Below are 9,916 nucleotides of genomic sequence, written 5' to 3' on the forward strand. Positions count from 1 at the left end.
GCTACAGCAGGAAAATAATCCAGCAGCAACAGGAAATGTGAATTATATGGATTATAATTAATGGACATTTTGGTAGGGGTTGATAGATTTTTCATAAGGGAAAATCAAGTCTGAAATTTCAAAGTGTAAATTACAAACTTCAGAAGCCTTTTTAAACCTCAAATACACCAAGTTTTAAATTTCCTGCAACAGGGTGATCAAATTAAGAACCCACATCTGTACAGCGATTAGATCTTAAAACTCCACCATTGCTGTTTAAGTAGTTTAGACATCTTGGACCCAGTCACTGTAAGCACCCATTGAGAAAACTTTCATCCAACCAATTACATTGGAACAACGGCAGCTCTTCCTCGAGGAAGGTGATATCTAGTCAGTTGCACATCTGAATGCATTCAACCAAAATGTGTCTTCAGCATTTAACCCAACCCCTCTGAATCAGAGGTGCGGGTGGCTGCCTTAAATCGACGTCCGGGGAGCAGTTGTTGTTGGGGGTTAACTGCCTGTCATACCACTTTTTATAATAATGGGATGCAATGCAAACATGGTCATTCTTGAATAAAAATAATAATATATGATCTCAATAACTCCCTTTTTCCTTTGCTGGGGTCCTGTGGATGTGTGGGCCATAAATATAGTGCCATCATTCTAAACATTTATCTTAGCCTTTTGTTTATGTTTGTAACAAGACCTTTCTCTGTAGTAAGAGGTTTACTAATTCCTATAGCCTTACATATTTTTCACTGAATGTGCAACAGTTTGCCACACACAAAGTACAGGAGACATGAAAAAAGTATTGACGGACAAAAAACTTGAAAATATGCAGTTTTATTATTGCTTGGAATACTGCAGACTTAAAATCAAGGTACACCCATACACACAGCACTGAACTAGGGTAGAGCTTCTAGCTCTTGGCTCTTCTTCCCAACATACAGCAGGAAGAAGTTACCCCTAACCACTGATAAAGGGTGAGTTATTTTTTTTAAATCAACCTAATGGTTAAGGTTAGGTTTGGGGGTAAGGTAATCAGATCCTAGATCTGGATTTACCTAGAGCCCTCTCCCCTAGAGCCTATCATGCACTAAATATCACTGTACTTCAACACATCTACCCATTAAAAAGGAGCCTGGTGATACAAAATAGAGATCAGATGGATTAAACAGGGTTCTCCCCAAAGAATGTAAGAGGAGTGCTGCGCCACCTTGTGGACTCGCTGCCCACTATGTAAAAAAAAGACATATGTTGTTACTTTATTTGTTATAATTTAAGGCCATTTTGCTGTAGATTGCAGGAAATGGCAGTTACAGGTGTTCGCTGTACTCAGCAGCACCACCTTGAAAAATCCCGGGGAGAACCCTGGATTAACAAATCGACAGCTTCTCTAAACACAACGGGCAAGGTTGACAGAAAGAAGCTCATGTACAGAAATCCACCCACTGAACAAATGTTACTAAAAGAAACAAAAAATATGACTTTATCAAGTTCACAATTACATCCTTTACCATTTCCCTAACTTCCCCCTACCCCAGATATGCACCCCACCCCTGGCCCTAACCCAACACCCACCCCACCCTCCATCCACCCCACCCCTGGCCCTAACCCCACATCCACCCCCCCTGGCCCTAACCCTGTCCTACATTCACCCCACAAAAAGTATCATATTGTTCCTCTTCTCCCTCTGCTCAGTAGTGGCCTGTGGAGACAGGAGGGAGACATTTAGACATTCAGGTCCAACCGCTGCGTCACTAGTAGATTAGCCGTGAAGTGAACCATGTTAAGCGGTGCTAAGTCTGGTTGACTTACGTGGGGAGTAAGATCGCGACCGTGAGCGAGACCGGTAGGCCCCTCGGCTGTAGTACGGGGACGGAGACCTGCGTCTGGAGAGAACACACAATAAGCCTCCACCAACCAACCGCCACGGTTCTGCTTAGCAACCACTAACTATAAGATCCAGGCCAGGTGTCTCACCTGTAGGACCTGTAGCACTCTCGGTCTTCATAGCGATCGTAGCCGCGGTCGTAGCCTCTGTCGTAACCACGGTCACCGCCGCGGTCGCAATCCCTCGAGCTACGGCGAGATGAGCTTGAGCTGGGGCCGCCACTTCCTCCTCCACCACCACCACCACCGCCTCCGCTGCTGCTGCCGCCACCACCGCCACTTGAAAACACACACGGTCAGAGGTTAGAGGATTCACTGAATGTAGAACGTGTGTGCATCACGTGGGCCATCCCAGATCTGTGAGTCTAAGAGAGTGTCACTCACTATGTGGGCCGTCCCATGTATATCCCAGGGGTAGGAGTGTGTGGTCGTTTGGTGATGGAGAAATCCACCCTGATCCTCCGTCCATCCAACTCCATTCCATTAGCTCTCTCCTTAGCCTGAAACCAAGAAAGGGAGGGTGGAGGAGAGGGAAATAGACGTTTAGAGAAGAGTATTTCCCCTTCAACACCATGCTCACTCAAAAGTTCTGATTCTTCTCTGTTCTTCCCCTGCAATATAACCATCCTCCTTCCCTGTATTCCTACCTCATTGGCGTCCTCTCGGACTTCGAAGTAGACGAAGGCGAAGCCGCGGGAGCGTCGTGACTGCTGGTCGTAGACGATGCTGACATCAGCCAGGGGGCCGTACTTGGAGAACACATCTCTCAGGTCTCTCTCTGTGGTGTACAGGCTCAGACCAAACACACCCAGGCAGCAGTTAGGGTCCGGGTTGGCCTATAGAGGAGGATTGTGAGAAGGATAGAAGTTATGTGTGGGGTTTGCCGAAGAGAGTCTCGTCTCCAGAGGTGTGTGTGTACGTACCCGGTTGCCAATGTGCCTGCGGCGGTTGGACATGGGGGAGTGGCTGTGGCTCCGACGGCGGCGGTATTCCCCGCTTCGGGAACGGCTACGGGAACGACGGCGGTGGGAACGGGAGCGAGAGCGGGAATAATGCCTGCGGGAGCTTCTGTGGGAACGAGACCTGGGGAAAATAAAATAAAAGACATGTTAAAAACATTTAAAGCAGGGTTACCAACTGGTGGCTGATTTTATTTGCCCCCCCCAAGTAAAAATAAAGTGTTTTTTTATTATTGTAATGTTTTATTGTTGAACATAAGACTGTAAAAACACCAGCACATCAGCTCCAAGTGATTTTTATTTTGGAAATCTGTTCCAAAGTATTCCCACACATAATAGAGGTATACGTGATCGTATAGAAATGTATACAAATTATTTGTAATTATGTTCCGGCCCCCTGACCATCCGCTCAAGAAAGAAAAATCAGCCCACGGCAGAATCTAGCGGATGATCCCTGATTTAAAGAGTTTAGAAACAAAAATAACATGAATAAACCCATTACACACAAAAAATACGAGCTCTTTATGTGGACCTGAACAAAAATACACACTACACTACCCAGCAGCTCCTAAAGGAGTCACCACAAAACTCAAAGCCTCCTTGGAGTAGGGGTTCTTACCTGGACTTGGAGCGGGATCGGGAGTGGGACTTAGACCGGGAGTGTCTGGAGCCATCTTTGGAGCGGGCTGGGGAATGGGCCGGAGAGCGGCTGGCAGACTTCCCAGAACCCCTTGGGCTCACACTCCTGGAAGCGGACCGCGAGTCCTGAACGGGCCAGATACACATAAACACAGGTCAGAATCAAAACACAAACGGTCAGGATAGAGAGAGAGGAGGTACAGAAGGAACCTCGCTCAAACCTGCTACAGGCCCCTCATATTTGAGCCCCAGTAGTTTAAGAAAAAAATAACATTTCATTAAAGACAGGTATTTGTGGTAACTAGATCTGCCTGTTACAGGCGACCAGAGGAAATCATATAGGCTTAAAGTAGAGGTGTTAATCTAGTTTAATCTTAACACAGTTCTATGATGAGCGGATTGTTCTCTTACACTCTAGGCAGCGTAGCAGAGTTTAACCTTGCGTGTTGAGGACTAGGTAATGTGTCTGAGATGGAGGAACAGTTGGCATGCATGCTTAAGAAGTGTTTCTCACTCCATCCCTCAGGGGGACCCCAACTGTTGCACATTTCCGTTTTAGTACACCTGATTCAATTTGAGAAAGAGCTAGAGAATTTGTTGAATCAGGTGTACTAGTGGTGGAATAGAACAACCCGGTGTAATGACTGGGGATCCTTGAGGGATGGCTTGGGAAACACTGCTTTAGAAAACAGAAGGAGAGAGAAATAGGATTGTAGTAATAATAACATAGCAGGCTATAGGGAATTAACCATACCCCCGAACACTTCTCATAACTTCATCACTTCTTTAACTTCATAACTTCAAAACAACCATTTCTTTTCTTCTTTCTTCCGTTTCACACCATTTCTGACTTCATTTTTCTCTCCTCTTCCCCCACTTCCTTCCTCCCATTACATCACTACCAGTGGACAGCGCGGCCGCTCGCTTCTGCCAGCTTCATTTTACATTAGCATGCATCAACACCATCAGCTTCATCAAATATGCCCTTTAACAACTTCAAACTTCATATCTGAAACTTCTTCCGCCTTTTTGCTTCTTCCCAACTCAACCTTAACGAAAAACAGACAAGGATGATAAAAAGTGTTGGTTTTTTATAAGAGCTACAGAGGTCAAAATGTGCAAAAACCAGGCTCGTAACACTCAAATCAGACTAAATAAGTTGTCTCACCTGAAAAGCATTAAATCAAAGCAAGGTTAAGGAAATATATATATATATTGATTTCTCTGAAATGCACAACATCAGAATATGATGAATGAAGACTAGAAAAGTTATAAAATCATGGTGTTCTTTAATCCTAGCCCGAGGGTCACACAAGGAGTGCAGGCTTTTGTTCCAGCCCAGTACTAGCACACCTGGTTCATCAAGCCCTTGGACCAAGATTGAAGAACTGCTATAGTAAATAAGAGTAAGGGTTTAAAGTAAGTTAGTTACTTCTTTCAATGCCCCACTCAGTATAACATTTGTTAATGTGTGATATATAAAAAAAATGCTTTTGCAGAAGGATCATTTCAGTGCAACTACATATAGGACTAACAACTTTAGAAAAGACACAGTACTCTTACATGGGTTGTGCCATGTTGAAGAGCTTGATACATTCTAACTGGCTAATGAATAGCTACAGACTGTACGCCAGATAATGTGATATAACCCAAGATTATTGGTGTCCATTACTGGTCATGAGAGAAAAGCCCCATACAAACCACCACCATAGATTTTTCAACTAACCAGTTCTTGTGATACTTTCTTCGTTCTCGAGTCAGTGGAAAAAGTATCGCCAAGAACAGGTTAATTGACCATGGCCATAATGGCATTCTATTCACTCCAATCATGCTAAATTCTCTGAGTAAATAGTCTAAGTTGTGAACGATATATAGTAGAAACATAGGGTTTGGACTATTGATGCAATTCTCTATTGAATTAATATATTTTTATAAACATTGAATGAAATAATTGTATGTGTGTACACCCTAAATAATGAATAAAAATGTGCTTTATTTAAAGACATTGTCAGCTATGATATGGTCATTATTTGAACTGGCTAGCCAGCTAGCTAACATGCTAGAAACTAACAAAAACCTTGTTTAGACAGTTGCTTATAGTTGCCTGGTTTGCTAGATTGAAATATAATGTATACATTTTTATACAGATGGGTTTACTGGTGTTGAAATACAGCAGTTATGATTTTTTGGACCACCAGGCAGCTGATGTCATGCAGCCTGTCATTTTTGTGTTTATACTTTTTCATAATGACAACAAGTTTGATGTCAGACTACAATAGGATGTTCATGATGTCACTACAACAACTGTCTACAGATATGTCGATAGACACATTTTACACCATAGTTGCGCACGCGTCAGTTTTGTCGCTAAACAACCAACCCGTCTATTGGTGTCTATGGGAGACACCCATTTAAGTAGACCAGAACTGACATTTTTGCCTGTGGTAAACGGCCCGAGTGAACCATCATTTATCCACCACTTTTTGTTATATCACATTATCTGGCGTACAATCTGTAGTTAACTAAGTGAGACTGCGGCAGTAAGTGAGGACGAAGTTAAACGTTCTAGTTATTTATAGATTACATTCACCTGCAATGATGAGATCATTACATTGTTAGTAAATGTACATTGGCATAGGTTTCTCGCCAGCAGTCTCAGTAGACTCGTAAAATCTAAATGTTCTTGACGTGAACTACTAGCTACAACAGCTGCAAACCACTTGGCCTGATTGGGCTAACAAATATGCTAGCTTTAAGTTGCAAAATATACTGAATAAAAAGACGCCAATGTTAACATAAATGGGTAAATGGACATTACATTTGAAAATATAAACGGTACAAATTAATACTGGCTGCCTGAATAAATCCATACAGTCGATGCAAATCAATGTTCTTAGCTACAGCATGGTTGTGCTAACTAACGTTAGCCGCCTAGTCTAGGGAAAATGGCGTCGTTGAGTCTGCTCATTTTAGAGCAAGAATAGATCTTCGGTAGTTCGTAGTTGATTATACGCACCCGCTCGCCAAAATCCTTCCCGTTGTCGCTCATATCTTGTTGATAGAAACTTAAAGGATAGATAATTAACAAATGTATTTAGTTAGCTAGCTAATAATATGTTCTCAAGTGAAGCGAAACACTGCTACTCGCCTCCTTTTCTTTAGCGCCGCATTCACTGACGCATGAGCGCTTCAAAAGCGGATGTGACGCATGTACAACCACAGTGAGTAGAATGAAAAGTCCAAACCAGAGAGGAAGCACCTGTTGGAAGAGAGTGGCCCAATTTTGCGGAAAACCGGTCTCCCTCCAGCATGTGGCGTTTTTTTCGTTGTTTCGCCCACCAAGCAAGGAGTTTTTGTATGGAGGTCAATGAGTGTCGAATGTGGTCAACAAAAAAATGAATGGCTTATTTGTTACCTGAGGTCTATTTGATCGAATATAAGTTTGGTAATGATTAAGTTGTTACGAGTGTACTGATATAAGTAGGACACGTGACATTCCAGCAACTTTGAGAAAAAACACTTTATATCGGAGATGGCTATCCATATTCATGTTATGAGGCTTGTAGCATATATCTGTCCATTGAATACCGGCGGTTGACGTCAACAACCCTCATCAAATTTTCAAAAAATGGATTACACAATAATGAGATGTCTCCACCAATCCAAAGAAAGACGGGAGCTAGACAGACCGCCGTGCCGCTTTGTGGACAACGACTCCCATTGTCATGGCAGAGAGACGTGTATATCCATTATCTTGTATATCCATAATCTTTGGTAGGGACGGCCCAAGGCTCCCGGATAGCACTAAACGTGTTGATCCAGTGATAAACTATACACAATAAATAATTCAACAACAAAAATATTTACAATGTTTTTATACAAAATGTTTAGTTTTTCAGGTTTTCAGTCCCAAGTCCTTGCATTTACCAGGGGGTCAAACTAAGAAAATACGTTTGAATACACTTAAAACTGATACCAACGTACCACAACTGACCATGGTCTTAACCAGTAGAGAACAACCTCTGTTTGAGATACTGTATGTCTACATTTGTTTTCTATTAAAAAGTATCTATGTACAACTCTTGATTCTGAAATCTAACTTTGTTTCATGAAACATTCACCAACATAAGTTTTCAAAAGAAAAACAACAAATAAAGAGAAACCATACTGAGTCCATAATACGTATATAGGTTATAGGTTAAGAACTTTTGTGAAAGAGCACAGTTTGAAAGATATGGCATATAGAAGCAAACCGAATGGACATCATAAAAATGATCGGAGAGGTTGAGGGTAGAGGAAGTTCAGGAGTAAAAACAAACAAAATAGAACTATTGTAAAATTGACTGTGTCCATAAAATGTATATAGTATGTATGAGCTGGAAGTAGAGGCCTAAGCGTTGTTGTTCACTAGTTTGCTCCAATTAGGGGAGGGGTAGTAGTGTTAGAAAGTAATAAAGGTAAATATATTTTTTTAAAGGATATGTATATACAATTGAAGTCAGAAGTTTACATACACTTAGGCTGGAGTCATTAAAACTTGTTTTTCAACCACTCCACAAATTTCTCGTTAACAAACTATAGTTTTGACAAGTCGGTTAGGACATCTACTTTGTGCATGACACAAGTAATTTTTCCAACAATTGTTTACAGACAGATTATTTCACTTATAATTCACTGTATCACAATTACAGTGGGTCAGGGTTTACATACACTAAGTTGACTGTGCATTTAAACAGCTTGGAAAATTCCAGAAAATGATGTCATGGCTTTAGAAGCTTCTGATAGGCTAATTGACATCATTTGAGTCAATTGAAGGTGTACCTGTGGATGTATTTCAAGGCCTACCTTCAAACTCAGTGCCTCTTTGCTTGACATCATGGGAAAATCTAAATAAATCAGCCAAGACCTCAGAAAAAACATTGTAGACCACCACAAGTCTGGTTCATCCTTGGGAGCAATTTCCAAACGCCTGAAGGTACCACGTTCATCTGTACAAACAATAGTACGCAAGTATAAACACCATGGGACCACGCAGCCGTCATACCGCTCAGGAAGGAGACGCGTTCTGTCTCCTAGAGATGAATGTACTTTGGTGCGAAAAGTGCAAATCAATCCCAGAACAACAGCAAAGGACCTTGTGAAGATGCTGGAGGAAACAGGTACAAATGTATCTATATCCACAGTAAAACGAGTCCTATATTGACATAACCTGAAAGGCCGCTCAGCAAAGAAGAAGCCACTGCTCAAAAAACGCCCATAAAAAAGTCAGACTACGGTTTGCAACTGCACATGGGGACATAGATTGTACTTTTTGGAGAAATGTCCTCTGGTCTGATGAAATAATGACCATCGTTATGTTTGAAGGAAAAAAGGGGTTCGCTTGCAAGCTGAAGAACACCATCCCAACCGTGAAGTAAGGGGGTGGCAGCATCATGCTGTGGGGGTGCTTTGCTGCAGGAGGGACTGGTGCACTTCACAAAATAGATGGCATCATGAGGAAGGAAAATGATGTGGATATATTGAAGCAACATCTCAAGACATCAATCAGGAAGTTAAAGCTTGGTCGCAAATGGGTCTTCCAAATAGACAATGACCCCAAGCATACTTCCAAAGTTGTGGCAAAATGGCTTAAGGACAACAAAGTCAAGGTATTGGAGTGGCCATCACAAAGCCCTGACCTCAATCCTATAGAAAATTTGTGGGCAGAACTGAAAAAGCGTGTGCGCGCAAGGAGGCCTACAAACCTGACTCAGTTACACCAGTTCTGTCAGGAGGAATGGGCCAAAATTCACCCAATTTATTGTGGGAAGCTTGTGGAAGGCTACCCAAAACGTATGACCCAAGTTAAACAATTTAAAGGCAATGCTACCAAATACTAATTGAGTGTATGTAAACTTCTGACCCACTGGGAATGTGATGAAAGAAATAAAAGCTTAAATAAATCATTCTCTCTACTATTATTCTGACATGTCACATTTTTAAAATAAAGTGGTGATCCTAACTGACATAAGACAGGGAATTTTTACTAGGATTAAATGTCAGGAATTGTGAAAAACAGAGTTTAATTGTATTAGGCTAAGGTGTATGTAAACTTCCGACTTCAACTGTATATGTATATATATGCATGCATGCATGTATGTATGTATGTATATATGTACAGTACCAGTCAAAAGTTTGGACACACCTACTCATTCCAGGGTTTTTCTTTATTTTTTTAACTATTTTCTACATTGTAGAATAATAGTGAAGACATCAAAACTATGAAATAACACATATGGAATCATGTAGTAACCAAAAGAGTGCTAAACAAATCAAAATATATTTCATATTTTATATTCTTCAAATAGCTTTGCCTTGATGACAGCTTTGCAAACACTTAAATTAGTAGGTGTGTCCAAACTTTTGACTGGTAGTGTAGGTATTTATATGTGTATGTATGTACG

At 41.4% G+C, this 9,916-nt stretch overlaps 1 protein-coding gene across 2 annotated transcripts; it reads right to left on the reverse strand.

Annotated features, from left to right (window-relative positions):
- Positions 1–809: 809 nt before the first annotated feature.
- LOC311115441 (transformer-2 protein homolog beta-like) lies at positions 810–6,670 on the reverse strand. 2 transcript variants are annotated; one of them, XM_084190618.1, is made up of 8 exons: positions 6,490–6,670; positions 3,454–3,599; positions 2,799–2,958; positions 2,523–2,711; positions 2,260–2,375; positions 1,966–2,154; positions 1,801–1,874; positions 810–1,690 (listed from the first exon to the last, which is right to left on the reverse strand). In XM_084190618.1, the coding sequence occupies exons 1-8, from the start codon at positions 6,520–6,522 to the stop codon at positions 1,680–1,682; spliced, it is 918 nt and encodes a 305-aa protein (XP_084046744.1). In that variant the 5' UTR covers positions 6,523–6,670; the 3' UTR covers positions 810–1,679. The 2 variants fall into 2 exon arrangements, with proteins under 2 accessions (XP_084046744.1, XP_084046745.1); XM_084190619.1 differs by having other exon boundaries at positions 3,454–4,522; positions 6,490–6,648.
- Between the last annotated feature and the right edge of the window lie 3,246 nt (positions 6,671–9,916).

Source organism: Coregonus lavaretus, assembly GCF_964263955.1.
Source record: "Coregonus lavaretus genome assembly, contig: HAP1_SCAFFOLD_123, whole genome shotgun sequence".
Lineage (NCBI taxonomy): Eukaryota > Metazoa > Chordata > Actinopteri > Salmoniformes > Salmonidae > Coregonus > Coregonus lavaretus.

Bases quoted from the DNA above. Each gene is read 5' to 3' on its own strand.
- LOC311115441 (XM_084190618.1), bottom strand. From the start codon at position 6,522: ATGAGCGACAACGGGAAGGATTTTGGCGAGCGG. The intron at 2,959-3,453 runs GTAAGAACCCCT...TATTTTCCCCAG, and splicing joins CGATCCCGCTCCAAGTCCAG to GTCTCGTTCCCACAGAAGCT. The intron at 2,155-2,259 runs GTGAGTGACACT...TGTGTTTTCAAG, and splicing joins TACATGGGACGGCCCACATA to TGGCGGTGGTGGCGGCAGCA.